At 42.7% G+C, this 18,600-nt stretch overlaps 1 protein-coding gene across 1 annotated transcript; it reads right to left on the bottom strand.

Annotated features, from left to right (window-relative positions):
* Positions 1–9,045: 9,045 nt before the first annotated feature.
* Positions 9,046–18,304, bottom strand: LOC131709394 (Fc receptor-like protein 2; the record flags this gene model as incomplete). Its single annotated transcript, XM_059011932.1, has 11 exons — positions 9,046–9,126; positions 9,421–9,485; positions 10,266–10,316; positions 10,430–10,489; positions 10,847–10,906; positions 12,757–12,827; positions 15,486–15,516; positions 15,756–15,857; positions 16,376–16,651; positions 17,222–17,515; positions 18,004–18,304. Coding segments are annotated over 11 exons (1,314 nt in total), but the record flags the coding sequence as incomplete, so codon positions are not given.
* Between the last annotated feature and the right edge of the window lie 296 nt (positions 18,305–18,600).

Below are 18,600 nucleotides of genomic sequence, written 5' to 3' on the forward strand. Positions count from 1 at the left end.
TACTGAACACTACCCCTTCAATACACAGCAGAACTGCAGAATCACGCTATACTGTACACTACCCCTTCAATACACAGCAGAACTGCAGAATCACACTATACTGAACACTACCCCTTCAATACACAGCAGAACTGCAGAATCACAGTGCTTCAGAGGCAAAGGTTACATTACTATTCTCCAGTCTAACCCCCTGTTGTTGGAAAATTGAACTTTAAGGTTGATCTCTTTGTTCAGTGGGTCTGATTCTGCAGTCATGCAAAATACAACGACACTCCTGCATGTAATGAGACAGCACTGACACAGGCTGAACACTACCCTGCTTCAATGAGACAGTACTGACACAGGTTGAACACTACCCTGCTTCAATGAGACAGTACTGACACAGGTTGAACACTACCCTGCTTCAATGAGACAGTACTGACACAGGCTGAACACTACCCTGCTTCAATGAGACAGCACTGACACAGGCTGAACACTACCCTGCTTCAATGAGACAGTACTGACACAGGCTGAACACTACCCTGCTTCAATGAGACAGTACTGACACAGGCTGAACACTACCCTGCTTCAATGAGACAGTACTGACACAGGCTGAACACTACCCTGCTTCAATGAGACAGTACTGACACAGGCTGAACACTACCCTGCTTCAGTGAGACAGTACTGACAGAGGCTGAACACTACCCTGCTTCAATGAGACAGTACTGACACAGGCTGAACACTACCCTGCTTCAATGAGACAGTACTGACACAGGCTGAACACTACCCTGCTTCAATGAGACAGTACTGACACAGGCTGAACACTACCCTGCTTCAATGAGACAGTACTGACACAGGCTGAACACTACCCTGCTTCAGTGAGACAGTACTGACACAGGATGAACACTACCCTGCTTCAATGAGACAGCACTGACACAGGCTGAACACTACCCTGCTTCAATGAGACAGTACTGACACAGGCTGAACACTACCCTGCTTCAATGAGACAGTACTGACACAGGCTGAACACTACCCTGCTTCAATGAGACAGTACTGACACAGGCTGAACACTACCCTGCTTCAATGAGACAGTACTGACACAGGCTGAACACTACCCTGCTTCAGTGAGACAGTACTGACAGAGGCTGAACACTACCCTGCTTCAATGAGACAGTACTGACAAAGACTGAACACTACCCTGCTTCAGTGAGACAGTACTGACACAGGCTGAACACTACCCTGCTTCAATGAGACAGTACTGACACAGGCTGAACACTACCCTGCTTCAGTGAGACAGTACTGACACAGGCTGAACACTACCCTGCTTCAATGAGACAGTACTGACACAGGCTGAACACTACCCTGCTTCAATGAGACAGTACTGACACAGGATGAACACTACCCTGCTTCAATGAGACAGTACTGACACAGGCTGAACACTACCCTGCTTGAAGCAATGAGACAGTATGGAAACTGTTTATTTAATTTTCTGCATGAGAATTAGGCTACAATATCATTATAAGTGTGGGTTGCACTATTTCTGATTATATTAATATGTAATTAAGTTAATTACTGATGTGCAGGTGAGGACAGTAGTGATCTGGCCTCCATGTTGGAATAATAGATGCGTACATGACCCTCCACTATGCTTAATGAGCGATACTGAATTAATAAGCGATACTGAATTTACAGCTTCCATCAATGTGTCTGTGGGAATATAATCAAGAAACTGAGACTGGAAAGCAAAAATAAAACAGTGCATTACCCCCCAGGCAACTCGTTCATAGAGGTCAATAAAACAGTGCATTACCCCCCAGGGAACTCGTTCATAGGGGTCAATAAAACAGTGCATTACCCCCCAGGGAACTCGTTCATAGGGGTCAATAAAACAGTGCATTACCCCCCAGGGAACTCGTTCATAGGGGTCAATAAAACAGTGCATTACCCCCCAGGGAACTCGTTCATAGGGGTCAATAAAACAGTGCATTACCCCCCAGGGAACTCGTTCATAGGGGTCAATAAAACAGTGCATTACCCCCCAGGGAACTCGTTCATAGAGATCAATAAAACAGTGCATTACACCCCAGGCAACTCGTTCATAGGGGTCAATAAAACAGTGCATTACCCCCCAGGGAACTCGTTCATAGAGGGCAATAAAACAGTGCATTACCCCCCAGGGAACTCGTTCATAGAGATCAATAAAACAGTGCATTACCCCCCAGGCAACTCGTTCATAGAGATCAATAAAACAGTGCATTACCCCCCAGGGAACTCGTTCATAGAGGGCAATAAAACAGTGCATTACACCCCAGGGAACTCGTTCATAGAGATCAATAAAACAGTGCATTACCCCCCAGGGAACTCGTTCATAGAGGGCAATAAAACAGTGCATTACCCCCCAGGCATCTCGTTCATAGAGATCAATAAAACAGTGCATTACCCCCCAGGGAACTCGTTCATAGAGATCAATAAAACAGTGCATTACCCCCCAGGGAACTCGTTCATAGAGATCAATAAAACAGTGCATTACCCCCCAGGCAACTCGTTCATAGAGGTCAATAAAACAGTGCATTACCCCCCAGGCATCTCGTTCATAGAGGTCAATAAAACAGTGCATTACCCCCCAGGCAACTCGTTCATAGAGGTCAATAAAACAGTGCATTACCCCCCAGGGAACTCGTTCATAGAGGTCAATAAAACAGTGCATTACCCCCCAGGGAACTCGTTCATAGAGATCAATAAAACAGTGCATTACCCCCCAGGCAACTTGTTCATAGAGATCAATAAAACAGTGCATTACCCCCCAGGGAACTCGTTCATAGAGATCAATAAAACAGTGCATTACCCCCCAGGGAACTCGTTCATAGAGATCAATAAAACAGTGCATTACCCCCCAGGGAACTCGTTCATAGAGATCAATAAAACAGTGCATTACACCCCAGGGAACTCGTTCATAGAGGTCAATAAAACAGTGCATTACCCCCCAGGGAACTCGTTCATAGGGATCAATAAAACAGTGCATTACCCCCCAGGGAACTCGTTCATAGAGGTCAATAAAACAGTGCATTACACCCCAGGCAACTTGTTCATAGAGATCAATAAAACAGTGCATTACCCCCCAGGGAACTCGTTCATAGAGATCAATAAAACAGTGCATTACCCCCCAGGGAACTCGTTCATAGAGATCAATAAAACAGTGCATTACCCCCCAGGCAACTCGTTCATAGGGGTCAATAAAACAGTGCATTACCCCCCAGGGAACTCGTTCATAGAGATCAATAAAACAGTGCATTACCCCCCAGGGAACTCGTTCATAGAGATCAATAAAACAGTGCATTACCCCCCAGGGAACTCGTTCATAGAGATCAATAAAACAGTGCATTACCCCCCAGGGAACTCGTTCATAGAGATCAATAAAACAGTGCATTACACCCCAGGGAACTCGTTCATAGAGGTCAATAAAACAGTGCATTACCCCCCAGGGAACTCGTTCATAGAGGTCAATAAAACAGTGCATTACCCCCCAGGGAACTCGTTCATAGAGGTCAATAAAACAGTGCATTACCCCCCAGGGAACTCGTTCATAGAGATCAATAAAACAGTGCATTACACCCCAGGGAACTCGTTCATAGAGGTCAATAAAACAGTGCATTACCCCCCAGGGAACTCGTTCATAGAGATCAATAAAACAGTGCATTACCCCCCAGGCAACTCGTTCATAGGGGTCAATAAAACAGTGCATTACCCCCCAGGGAACTCGTTCATAGAGGTCAATAAAACAGTGCATTACCCCCCAGGGAACTCGTTCATAGAGGTCAATAAAACAGTGCATTACCCCCCAGGGAACTCGTTCATAGAGGTCAATAAAACAGTGCATTACCCCCCAGGCAACTCGTTCATAGAGATCAATAAAACAGTGCATTACCCCCCAGGGAACTCGTTCATAGAGATCAATAAAACAGTGCATTACCCCCCAGGGAACTCGTTCATAGGGGTCAATAAAACAGTGCATTACCCCCCAGGCAACTTGTTCATAGGGGTCAATAAAACAGTGCATTACCCCCCAGGGAACTCGTTCATAGAGATCAATAAAACAGTGCATTACCCCCCAGGGAACTCGTTCATAGGGGTCAATAAAACAGTGCATTACCCCCCAGGGAACTCGTTCATAGGGGTCAATAAAACAGTGCATTACCCCCCAGGCAACTCGTTCATAGGGGTCAATAAAACAGTGCATTACCCCCCAGGGAACTCGTTCATAGAGGTCAATAAAACAGTGCATTACCCCCCAGGGAACTCGTTCATAGGGGTCAATAAAACAGTGCATTACCCCCCAGGGAACTCGTTCATAGAGGTCAATAAAACAGTGCATTACCCCCCAGGGAACTCGTTCATAGAGATCAATAAAACAGTGCATTACCCCCCAGGGAACTCGTTCATAGGGGTCAATAAAACAGTGCATTACCCCCCAGGGAACTCGTTCATAGAGGTCAATAAAACAGTGCATTACCCCCCAGGGAACTCGTTCATAGGGGTCAATAAAACAGTGCATTACCCCCCAGGGAACTCGTTCATAGAGATCAATAAAACAGTGCATTACCCCCCAGGGAACTCGTTCATAGGGGTCAATAAAACAGTGCATTACCCCCCAGGGAACTCGTTCATAGAGATCAATAAAACAGTGCATTACCCCCCAGGCATCTCGTTCATAGAGATCAATAAAACAGTGCATTACCCCCCAGGGAACTCGTTCATAGAGGTCAATAAAACAGTGCATTACCCCCCAGGCAACTCGTTCATAGAGATCAATAAAACAGTGCATTACCCCCCAGGGAACTCGTTCATAGAGATCAATAAAACAGTGCATTACCCCCCAGGCAACTCGTTCATAGAGGGCAATAAAACAGTGCATTACCCCCCAGGCAACTCGTTCATAGGGGTCAAGATGGCAAAACACAACTGGACCCTTTGCTACTAAAACTGATGAAAATGGCAAAACCACTATGAGTTTCAACAAGACTAGAAAGTGGGAGGGACGGGGTGTGGTTTCAACCAAGGGACTGAGCACTTTATAACAAGGATGCAAATGTCACGCTGTGGTGCTAGATTCCAGTGCCAGGGTACCTCATATAGCACCAGCAACATTACATTCCAGAGCCAGTAGACATGTTTATAGTATTATGAATTCCTGAGCAACCATAGATGATGAGAGTTTCTCAATGGGTCTGGACTACCCCCCATCCACATACCCAGGAAAGAAAGTGTGTGAAGTTGTGAGGGGGCTTGATTAGGGTGGGGTTTGATAATTCAGCCCCAGTAGGCTCTCTGGTGCTAGATTTTCAAACAGTTTAGCACTAATTTTCAAAATGATTTGTACGCCTGCTGCTAATCCCACCCAGAACTGTTGCTTACAAAATATCTCATTGGTTCAAATACATACCAAATATTTTAATTAGAAAATTGTGTCAAGTATAGCTGTGCACAAAATATTATTGACAACGAAGAGTTAAGAACGTTCTGTGTGTGGTCGACTTATCTTTCCTGCCAGCACAAAGCCAGTCAGATCACTCTTCCCTAGCAACAAATGACACTACAGCCAGCAAATATTCCAATTGGATGATTACAAGTTAACATTCCATTTTTCTTTTTTTTCTAACATTTGTTTTGCATACACTTTTTGGTTTTAAACACTAGGCTCTTTGGTGGTAAACTTTCAAAAGAGTTTGAAAGAGCACCATTGTAAGCTCTCCTATATGTGTGGGTGTGTAACAGCACCATTGTAAGCTCTCCTATATGTGTGGGTGTGTAACAGCACCATTGTAAGCTCTCCTATATGTGTGGGTGTGTAACAGCACCATTGTAAGCTCTTCTATATGTGTGGGTGTGTAACAGCACCATTGTAAGCTCTCCTATATGTGTGGGTGTGTAACAGCACCATTGTAAGCTCTTCTATATGTGTGGGTGTGTAACAGCACCATTGTAAGCTCTTCTATATGTGTGGGTGTGTAACAGCACCATTGTAAGCTCTCCTATATGTGTGGGTGTGTAACAGCACCATTGTAAGCTCTCCTATATGTGTGGGTGTGTAACAGCACCATTGTAAGCTCTTCTATATGCGTGGGTGTGTAACAGCACCATTGTAAGCTCTTCTATATGTGTGGGGGAGTAACAGCACCATTGTAAGCTCTCCTATATGTGTGGGTGTGTAACAGCACCATTGTAAGCTCTTCTATATGTGTGGGTGTGTAACAGCACCATTGTAAGCTCTCCTATATGTGTGGGTGTGTAACAGCACCATTGTAAGCTCTCCTATATGTGTGGGTGTGTAACAGCACCATTGTAAGCTCTCCTATATGTGTGGGTGTGTAACAGCACCATTGTAAGCTCTTCTATATGCGTGGGTGTGTAACAGCACCATTGTAAGCTCTCCTATATGCGTGGGTGTGTAACAGCACCATTATAAGCTCTCCTATATGTTTCTTAACTGCATCTCTTAGATCTTGGGTTTCAAACACTTCTGTTCCTCGTAATCCTGGGGAATCTCCTGGGATAATAGTCAAGGAGGGACCTGGTTTTACCCAATCAGAGAAATGTGGTATTCTAGTTTGGATTTGGGTCATAAGCATTATCATGATGATTACTGTGTGAAATAGAAAGAAGCAGAACCTGATCAGTTATGTTTCTATCCCTCTTGCATGTCATGCAGGCTAGGAGGATGCTATGGTCTCAGTTGATTTATTAGTAGCCACTTTGTTAAGTGTGATTTGATAAGCAGGGTGTGTTCTGCTGAGGCCATGCTGCTGTCAATGCCATGGGGAGTGAGGTTGGTCTTACTGGGTGGTTTCCACACTTTTGACAATGTGTCAGCCTTACTTGTCAAAAAGAGCAGTTTTTATGAATTAAAGAAAAAATCATCATTTGTCTTTCATAGGTATTTTATATATATATATATATATATATATATATATATATATATATATATATATATATATATATATATATATATTGAACTACAACAGTATGCTTGTATTTGTATTTCAACATGAAACAATCCTGTAGTGGTATTTACCTCAGCACAAAGTAAAAGCATCTCCTGTATCGTGTGCTCATTGCAACATTACAAAGCACTCCTGTATTGTTTGATCATTGCAAAATTACAAAGCATCTCCTGTATCATGTGTGTTCATTGCAAAATTACAAAGCATCTCCTTTATCGTGTGTGTTCATTGCAACATTACAAAGCATCTCCTGTATCGTGTGTGTTCATTGCAACATTACAAAGCACTCCTGTATCGTGTGCTCATTGCAACATTACAAAGCACTCCTGTATCGTGTGCTCATTGCAACATTACAAAGCACTCCTGTATCGTGTGTGCACATTGCAACATTACAAAGCATCTCCTGTATCGTGTGTGTTCATTGAAACATTACAAAGCATCTCCTGTATCGTGTGTGTTCATTGAAACATTACAAAGCATCTCCTGTATCGTGTGTGCACATTGCAACATTACAAAGCATCTCCTGTATCGTGTGTGCACATTGCAACATTACAAAGCATCTCCTGTATCGTGTGTGTTCATTGCAACATTACAAAGCATCTCCTGTATCGTGTGTGCACATTGCAACATTACAAAGCATCTCCTGTATTGTGTGTGTTCATTGAAACATTACAAAGCATCTCCTGTATTGTGTTCTCATTGCAACATTAAAAAAGAAAAAAAGGACACAGGAAACATTTAAGTCATTTCCTGTGTCCTTAATGTTTTAAAATACATATGGATATTGATTGTTGATTTCACTGTTGCCCTGTGCATTAAATACCTGTACAGACCAAAACTGTTTGAGGATCCACTGCTGCTGATAGAATTTAAAGGTGCATGAATTCTGGATTAAAAGACTTCTTCTCCTAGAGAGGCAGGACACATAGTGGAGCAGAGCAATACAGAAACAATACAGTTAAGTGTAAAATCTATGCAAAGTTTATTTTTGGCTTCTGAATAGTGAAATGTGTTAAGTTGTTATCGTTTAATAGCATGATATACACTTTTTTATAGAATGCAATTGATACAAAAATCTATTAAGCATTAAACATTTATTTTAGTGGCAGTGGCTATTTATATGTTGTCTATTGCTAATAGACTTAGCTGTGCTTTTTAATATGTAAACTGAAAATGTCTGCATTGCAACACAATGCAAAGAGATTCTACATCTTAATAAATTCATGAAAAAAACAATCAAAGCAATACTACATGTGGGTTCAAAGCCCAGCTCAGGACACTGGAAATGCAGCTGAACTCACACACCGAGAACAAGCAGGCAGCAGAGAAGACTGAGCCCACACTCCAGGGCTTACATCATGATACACTAGCAAAGGAATTCCATTTCTCATTTCATGAAGACTGAGCCCACACTCCAGGGCTTACATCATGATACACTAGCAAAGGAATTCCATTTCTCATTTCATGAAGACTGAGCCCACACTCCAGGGCTTACATCATGATACACTAGCAAAGGAATTCCAGGAAATATTTACAATGACTAATGTTTGTGTCCATAAAGTACACATATACTGTATAAACTACAGTGTTATAGTAATTTTGGAGATGTTTTGGCATGAATGGAAAATTAGTGAATTGCTTTTGTTTTACAGTATATAGCTCTGTCATTGTGGGGCTGTCATACAGCAATCACACACTGATAGAAATTGTACTTCAATCCCATTGCACTGAAGCAGGACTCCAGTATACAACAAGAAGCTTGGAGTTTCTCAGCAAAGCAGATTAATTACTACTAATTAATTCAAAACAAAAACAGTATTTGCTCCACTTGAAATAAAACAAACAATTAAGAAATTCCTAAGACAGTTTCAGCGTGTGTCTGCACTGGTGCAATAGCTTAGAGGTCATTCTAGTTAGATGAAGCACACATTGCTGCCACACCCAGGAAAACATTCTTAGTACTCTGTCCTAAATCCTCACAGCATGATGAGTGAGATTCAGTTCCAATTCAGGGACAGGAGTGGAGCTGAATCCCAGGGCTCTCCAGTACATTCTGAAAGAATGGGTCTCTCCTTCAGTTTGACACGCTCCCCTTCTCAGTGTCTCTGGATTCAGGCTGGCTCTCACTCCTGGGGACTCCCTTCATTTACTGCAGGGTGAGAGAGAGAGACAAGGAATCAGTCAGCTCTCCACACACTCAAACAAGCAGGGTGGAGAGGTGAGGGACTGGGTGGGAGGGAAGGTGGAGAGGTGAGGGACTGGGGGTGAGGGACTGGGAGGGAGGGAGGCTGGCTCTAGTGGTCAGAGCTGAAGGACCTAGAGGGAGGGAGATTGGATCGATGGTTAGTTTAGGGACTGGGAGAGAGGGAGGGAGACTGTCCCTGGTGCTTAGAGAAGAGGGACTGGGAGGGAGGGATGAAAAAGTCAATAAAGTAAAGCTTACCTTCCTTTTCTTCTTTGGGAGGACTGTGGCATACATGGCCTCTGCATTATCTGCAGTGGGTTTGCCTGTGAAATGCACCCTGATTAATAGAGAGAGGAGACACAGAGAGGAGGGGTTCTAGATACTCTCCAGCAGTGCTTACAGTTTAGATTACAATACCTCAGGGCTGTTAGCTGCTGGGGGGATACAGACCGGCTATTGAGTGAAAGAGAGTTACATTCATAAAAGAAGTGCAGTCATTTCCAGGTGCTTGTTATAACACTGATGAGACATTTCTTGCTTGCTTGAGTTTCTTATAGTTTTTGATGGAGTGTCTGCAGTTATAGTTGGATAAGATGATCCACTGTGGAGGTTGAATATCCCTGGTCACAGTGTATAATGATATCACAGTGTGTCAGTATCAGTGTTAAAGCATGACCTGGATTCATCTTAGTCATGTGTGCTGTGGCATTCCCTTGCTTTCATGAGTTCAAGTTGTTTATATTATGGAATTTAAGGACCATCTTAGTAAGTGTTATCTTTTCTAATCTATTTTTCTTATTTAGAATTACTTTGTATAATTTTCTGTTCTATCCTGGTGAATTTTAAAACTGTGTGTCCTCAATAGAGCTCTCATAGTCCTGTCTAAATCCTAAATTCAGAGCAGAGAGTAACCAAGAATGTGTTCTCCTGCATCACACTGCCCCTAGTGGATGTAAGAAATACCACATTAACTCAAAGAGTAAGAAATGCCACACAGAGCAAATGAGGTTCTGTATCTCATATCTATCATATGAGAGAGAGAGAGAGAGAGAGAGAGAGAGAGAGAGATTGTAGCAATGGAAAGAGCTTTAAGAGAGTCTTACCTGCACTTATTTTCACAGCTGAGTACACAGTGTCAGTCTCTGCAGGTTTGACTGGTAAAATAAACACACTGTTAATACAAACAGGACAGTAAACCCATTGGATCAATAGCTCCCAGTGTTTTGATAATGCTTTGAATTTAGAGATAATTTGCAGCAATTCTTACCTTTCTTTTTGTTGTTTTGTTTGCTTGTGTCAATATTACAGTAAAGGACTTCTTCAGAATCTGGAGGGAAAATTAAAACAGTAAAAAAGAGAAACTCCAGTATTAAATTAAATATTTATTGGTCTTAAAGTTATTTTCACAGCTGAGTACACAGTGTCAGTCTCAGCAGGTTTGACTGGTAAAATAAACACACTGTTAATACAAACAGCATATTAAACACATTGGATCAACAGCTCCCAGTGTTTTAGCAGACAGGGCCCCCCTTGGTGCCAGGGGCAGCTGGACATGTGAACTGATATAGAAAACAAGCAGAAGCCACTCACACCTGTCATGGGTTCCAATCGCTGATCATTTAGGGAAGTGTGAGAGGGATGTTCAGCTTGGTAATTTAGAGACACAATTTACAGAGATTCTTACCTTTCTTTGTATTGTTGTGTTTGCTGGTGTCAATCACACTGTAAACGATGTCTTCAGAATCTGAAGGGACATTTAAAAATATATATATATATATATAATCAAAATGCAGTGTTAAATAAGTTATACAAAATAGCTTAACGTTATTCAATTGAAATGAATTGGTTTAAGTCATTCTTTTACACTGTTTGGGTAGAGTTATGTACAGTATGCAATTTTAAACTGTCAGGATATTTTTTAATCAAAGTTGTGTACATTGTTGTTCAGCATTTATTTGATTACACCGTGTAACACAATTTTTGTTCCTGGGTAGTAAGTGTTATTTTGAAATTTACCTATTTCCAATGAGAAAACGGGCGAATTTGTGTCTTTTCGTTCACATAAAGTCAGAAAAAAACAACATATGAATCCAAACTAACATGTATTTATACTAAAGTAATACAAAAATGACTACAAAAGATTTAGAAGTGAGTAGTTTTTTGAGATTTACGATTATACTGTAAATCACTTTCACGAATCAGCCCCCAAATGTAGTCTCCCATCATGTTCTCGTTATACTGTCCTTGGTAGCGGCGTTCAAAGTCCAGTATATCCTGGTGGAAGCGCTCGCCTTGCTCCTCCGAGTACGCTCCCATGTTCTCCTTGAATTTATCAAGATGAGCATCAAGGATATGGACTTTGAGGGACATCGTACAGCCCATTGTGCCGTAGTTCTTCACCAGAGTCTCAACCAGCTCCACATAGTTTTCGGCCTTGTGATTGCCCAGGAAGCCCCGAACCACTGCGACAGAGCTGTTCCAAGCCACTTTCTCCTTACTAGTGAGCTTCTTGGGGAATTCATTGCACTCCAGGATCTTCTTTACCTTTGCCTCAGACAGCTTAGGGAAGAAGTCTTGAAGGTACTTGAAGGCTGCCGACTCCTTATCTAGAGCTCTGACAAATTGTTTCATAAGGCCCAATTTGATGTGCAGTGGTGGCATCAGCACCTTCCGGGGGTCCACCAGTGGCTCCCACTTGACATTGTTCCTCCCCACAGAGAACTCGGTCCGCTGTGGCCAGTCCCGCCTGTGGTAGTGCGCCTTGGTGTCCCTGCTGTCCCAAAGGCAAAGATAGCAGGGAAACTTGGTAAAACCGCCTTGGAGACCCATCAGGAATGCCACCATTGCAGCCTCTTGATGCCATCTCAGAAAAATGCAGATATGTATCCACTTAGGCAGCTGGAACTAAACTGAACTGGTGGGCTTAAGGCCCCTGTATTTATACTACTATTTATATTACTGGAAAGTTCTAGAAAGTTCTAGAAGTTACTCCAAGTTTACTCAGCACTGAATCTATCTGGAATGTTCTGGAAAATAGGTAAATTTCAAAATATCACTGTCCTGGTCACAAAAGCAAAGTTTGTGGGGAATAATGGCCATTTTCTATACTTTTGAGGCATAAGCAATTAGGAAATAACACTTACTACCCAGGAACCAAAAAAAAAAAAAAAAATTGTTACACAGTGTTATCTTCAATATTGGTTTCATGCAATTCATTATTTGCGTTATATGAGAGTAGGTGTTAAAACTTCATGCTGATATTGGATTCAGCTTTCGCCAAGATCAGCACCATCTGAGACATAGCTTCTTTTACTGTAAACGATTGTGATCCATCTGCGTTTCCTTCCATCCTGATGATGTAGATATCCTTCTGCCTGGTGTTGATGGCTCCAGGGATCCGCCTATTTTGCCTTCCAGGCGCATCAGCACACACAACGGTACAAGGCTGGCTCCAGGGATCAACCACAGTGTGGCCTACCTAGCGCATCAGCATGACAACCGTGTGGACTGAGCTGAAGCGCTAGTACCTAGCTTCACTGTTATTATTGTGTGTGAATAATGTGTTGGTGTCTCCTCTGTGTGTCAGTAACTCACCAGGTTGCTGTGCTTGGCTGGAGAGCTCTACTCCCCCTGCTGCTTGGTCCTGGTTCTGATCCGAGCGTTTCCTGTGACAGTAGTGAGATACACCAGGCTTGATCAGTTTCACTTCAGCAATGATTCCACACTCCCCACCTCTCAATGTGTCACTGAAGACAAGCATGATTTTTTTGTATCATCAAATTATGTTATATTAAAAAATACTAACAACATTGTTAAAAGGCAAATAGCTTCAGATACCATTGTAACAGTTTATCTTGCTGTTAGATTGGTATGATGTTTGTATTGTTCTAAGTAGTGCTGAGAGCCACTGCTGAAGATTTGTATTGTTTCTGTGCTATGAGCTGGGAAAGTGCTTTAACTTGTCATTTCTTTTGCACTCTTGGGCTTCCTCATCCCCATAATACTGTGTAGCAGGTCGCTACTTTGTGTTTTGTTTTATCGTTTTAATTAGGCTACTTTCATTTTCAGAACGCCCCCTTATCTTTCGTTTCTTTCCCCGCGCCAATCAGAGGATGATTCCCTTTACCTGGATCATGTAAAAGGCTGGTTTTACAGATAAGGGGGACGGAATAGGAAGCAGGATGTAAGGGAACGGGAGGCTGTCGTGACGGCGGCGGTATGGCTGGTCGGCAGTCTGTGCAATGGCGAGGTGTTTAAAATGATTCTGTGTGTGGTGTGCGAGTAGCGGCAGTAACATTGAAGTATGAGACGTGAGTAAGTCAATTTGATTATGATCTTCTAGTCAGCTACAACCTTCGTTGGTTGTCGTGAAGTCCTTAAAGGGAATGACTAGTTTAGAACTTATTGTTTCAAAGCAGAATGTTTGTTTACATTACATGGCCGGCTACTCTTGGACCACCACACGCCTGATAATGCCCATCCTTCTTCTTCTGGTTAATATATAGGGCACATTCCATCTATTATTTTAGATGATTAGCACCCTCTATCTGTAGTCCTTTGTCTGTCTGTTTTACTTTATTTTTCTGTCATCTTTATTTATTATAACTTCCCTTCTTTTCCTGTTTCCTTTATATATTTTGTCAGTATCCTTTCTCTATTCAGTCGCCCTTCCTCTCCCTTTTCCCAGCAAATTCTTTATATTGACTTCCTATACCTCCATTTCTCTCAGCCTCCTCTCCATTTTTCTTCTCTGCTCCTCATATTTCTCACACTTTAATAAATAATGTTCTACTGTTTCAGCTACTTTACATTTTTCACACTTTCCATCTTCATGTTTCTCCAGTCTTAAAAGATGTTCATTTAAAGAACTCTGCCCGATCCTTAACCTATCCAACGCTCTTTCCTCTTTCCTTCCCAACTCTTTGTTCACCCAGCTGTTGTTCACCTCTTTCTGGATATTATAATAAAACCTTCCTTTTATGCTTTCATCCCATCTCTTCTGCCATTCTTTTACTATCATTCTTTTCACATAGCCTCCCATTTCCTGCGATCCCAGAGGAATCACCACATCACTTTCCTCTCTTTTTAACCCATTTTTTGCTGCCAGATCTACCGTCTCGTTGCCCAGAATGCCAGAGTGACCAGGAATCCAAACTAAAATCACTTCGATACCCATTATTGTGCATTCCTTATATCATTAAACTCCCCTTTTAATGCAATAAGAACACTCAATGAATCTGAAAATATGACCGCTTTTTTAGGCTTTATTTCAGCTATTTTAACTATTGCAAATAGTATAGCTACCATTTCTGCAACAAATACAGATAGATGGTCAGATATCCTCGCTATTTTACAGAGATCTAATTCTGGGATATAATATGCCGTTGCCACTCTTCCTGTTTTTGGATCCTTGGATCCATCTGTATATATACATAGTGCCTCCATACTCTTCTCCTCTACAAAAGCTTGACTCTCTTTTCAGTTCCATTTTTTCCCCTCCTTTCTTCACTTGCTCACTCAATTCTCTACAACAGTTTGGTTTTTCCATCATCCATTCCGGAAACACATTTATATTAACATTCTTTACCAATTTTAAATTTTCCATTTCCAGATGTGTTTGGTATATTTGATTTATTTATTAGTATTTATTAGCATTTTTTTCTGCACAGTTAATTTTGTTGCTGCTATATGTGTTTGTTTTTTTTAACACTTCAGTCAGTTCTGCACGGTTATATACTGTTGATGGTAGTAATTGTTTGTTAATGTGCATATCTATGGTCCGAGTCTGTGTCCTCTCCAAATAAAACCTGGAATAATTTTTAATCGTTGTAGTTTGTGTGCTCCTTCTGATTTATATCCCAATTCCACGCCCTATAAAAGAACGTACTTAGGAGACGTGTTGTAAACTACTGTTTGTTTTAATTGTGAGGGTGGAATTCCCTAGGTGGCGTAGTCAGGCTGTACTTGTTGTGTATTCCGTGGCGCTTGCCCCGCTGGGTCTCGGCGGGCAGATGCTACAACGGTCTCCATGGCTACCAATACCACCCATTTACTTTTAACCTTCGCTGTTTGTTATAATGGATGCTTCTGCAATTGATCCTCTTGTGTTTGTGTTCTACCCAGACGTGTCATTTCCAGTCCAGTCTGCGTTGTGCTGAGGGGTCGAGGGACACTACTGCTAGTCATGGACCCCATTACCAGAATAAAGAAGTGTTTGTGAAGGTGGAAGAGAAGCTGGGATTGAACCCTCGAGTCATGAGAAATGCTTGTCAGTGCTGTAGTGGACGAGGACCCTGTCTGTACACATGCTTGTGCTGACTTACCTCCTCTTACCACCGGTGATACACGGGAAACCTGCAAATGAATAACACTGTTTCAGCTTGTTTATGTACCGTAAGTGTACAAACATGCTAAATATTATGGGATTATTGCATATACAATTATAAAATGTTTATTTTTAAAATGCATTATCTTTAAAAATAGGCTTCTCAAAATATGATGGTAGTTATTTTTCACTAGAGGGAGAAGGAAGAAGCCAGAGTATGTGCTGTGACAGGACGAGTGAAACATGTAATAAAACACTGGAGTCTCACCTCTGATCTTGTGATAGAGGAGAAGCAGAGTGAACACAATGAGAAGAATCACAAAGAAGCCGACACTGAAGCCAGCAGCAGCAGCAGCGCTCTGCCAGGACGCTGGGGGAGGAAGGTACAGGATCAGTGTGTGCTAGTGAGCTCCATACACCTTGACTGACAGGGCTGATTCAGCACAATGGGACTGGAACTGTTATGTACATGAGTTACTCCTGATCATGCTGCTTCAAGAGCTGCAATGAAGAAGCAGCCACTCTGCCACTCTAAGGACTGGGGTTGGTTTGATAAACCTCACCCTTTCACAATAAGACACAGCTGGGTTTAATAGAATGTTACAGAACCAAAGAATGCCATGGCTGATGCAATATAGGGTGATTCCACAGCTCCTAAAATCCAACTGTATCTTATCAAGACAGGCAGCAGGTTGATCAAATCAATGCTTTAGTTTCTTGTAAGTTTAATATTAACCAGGCAGCCCCTGCACACACACACTACATAGAATAACAGATCAGAAACACTCACAGTTCACTATTTTATATATTGTGACAGCTGGTAATTAATGGCAGTGCAGTTCTATGCTCTCTGTCAGTGCTATCCCTGTACATAGATTGTGTTCTTACTTTGCAGTTCAATGTGTAGCTCCTGGCTGCTCTTCTTCACTCCCTGTGACTCCACAGCACACGTGTAGCTCCCAGTGTGGCTCTTCTCAGTGCTGGCTATGCTGTACAGTGCAGAGTCAGTGCTGTTAGTCACAGGCTCCCCGTCTCTCACAATGGTGTAGTGGAGTTCAGGGCGGGGGGTTTTGTTCACTGCTGCCTCACAGGTCAGGTTAAGAGCCTCTCCCTCCTTCACTGTGGCTCCTGGAGATGCTGTCAGAGTCACCCTGGAGAACAGAGCTATGAAAAGATGACATGAAGACAGGTTAGTGATTGTGAAGCTCTCTGAACAAGATATTCAAATCAATCAGAACCAGCGTCTTCCATATAGTGGGATTCTCCCAGAGCCCCCTGCTCCTTAGAGAGACAGAGGCAGTGCTGGAGTATAGAGGCTCCTTAGAGAGACAGAGGCAGTGCTGGAGTATAGAGGCTATGAAGCATAATGAGTTGAGTCCTCACTCACAACAGTCTTAGTCATGAGTTTAAGTCCCACTCTCATAATTCAATAAATATTTTTTTTCTTGGTATTGAAAAATGAGCAATGAGATTATTATTTTTAAAATGGACATTTACTGTAAATAGATATGCTTTGTCATAGTGTTCTATATTTTAGCTATTGCGTGGTAGAGTAGGTGAGAAACTTCAACCTTAATAGACAGAGAGGCATAGAGAGCAATAGAATTAGAAATAGAGAATTAGAGGAATGCTGGAGGTTTGAGGCTCCCAATCACCTCTAGCAGAACCAAACAGCACCCCCTACTGCTGAGGGCAAAGCTTTAGTAAAAAGGAAGGAGATTCTGTATTACTCACCAGTTACATTTACCCAGATGGGATCGCTGTATTGTGAGTAAGACGTGTTCCTGCCCCGTCCAGCTCCACACCAGTACTCTCCACTGTGGGACAGAGCAGCAGCACTGATTGTGTATCCAGCTCCAGTTCCACTGCTGCTGTCAGTTTGGTTCACTGGAGCTCCCTGCCTGTCTTTGTACCAGAGATATCTCCAGCCTCCAGATCCCCCCTCAACCACACAGCTCAGGGTGACTGTGTCTCCTTCAAATATCTCTCCTGCAGGCTCCCGGGTCAGGACAGGCTCCGGAGTGTCCGCTGAAATAGAGGAGACAACAGCATTAGGTGCTTTACCCACTGGACTCTGTACATGTGCTTTTAAAACCACTTGTTAGGATGTAGCTACTTTACATGTGCATGTGTATCCCAGAGGGACATGAATACCTTCCCAGTGTGTGCTTGTGAAAGGATAGAGGCAGACAGAGAGGGGGTACTCGGTGTCACTGATGAGAAGGCAGGAACAGTTCAGTGTAGATTGAGGAATCCTCTCAGTGTGTGAAGGTGACAGGAATGGAATGGAGGGGCAGACAGCACTGACACCGATAAGAAGGAGAGAAGGGCAGAGGAGCAGTGTAAATAGAGGAACTCTCTCAGTGTGTTTGTGGAACAAATGCAGGGAGAAAGAGAGGGGGCAGGGCAGACAGCACTCAGGTAGGAAGGCAGTCGGGAGACAGAGAGCCCCGTCTGGAGTTACAATAGAGGAGAGGATCAGAATGTTAGAATTCAGAGTGTTTGAAATGACTTACCTGATACTCTCAGTGTAAGAGCATGGCTTGTTTTAGAGTACGATGGGTTACCTCTCCTTTCACCTTTACAGGTATATTCCCCACTGTGGTCTCTAGTAGCAGAGATAATTGTGTATCTGTCACGAGCTATACTGCTGTAGTAATCCTGTGTTACTGGAGCATTCCTCCCAGCTTTGTACCATGTGAATCTCCAGTCAGTGTAACCCCCCTGAACCTGACATCTCAGTGTCACTGTCTCTGATTCGTATATCTGTGTCCATGCAGGCTCCTGGGTCAGGACAGCCTGGGGTCGTTCTGTAGAGACAGAAGATGAGAGAAGATCAGACAGCACTCAGCACTCCTCTCACTCTCCTGTTTGTATCCTATATTGTTCCACAAGGAAATCAGTATGGTAAGAATCTATCTATATTCCCACCATGTGATAATCTCTACAGCAATGCTAGATTGTGTCAATAGCAAGTTTAATGATAATTGGATTGGTGGTTATTCAGATATGAGACCCCACGCAGTACCCCAGGGCAGCCTTGTACCCCAGTCCTACATAACTGGTGCAAACACAAGGAGCTTTGTACACAGGCAGATTCTCACAGCTAAAAC

Source organism: Acipenser ruthenus, chromosome 43 (assembly GCF_902713425.1).
Source record: "Acipenser ruthenus chromosome 43, fAciRut3.2 maternal haplotype, whole genome shotgun sequence".
In the NCBI taxonomy this organism is placed as follows: domain Eukaryota; kingdom Metazoa; phylum Chordata; class Actinopteri; order Acipenseriformes; family Acipenseridae; genus Acipenser; species Acipenser ruthenus.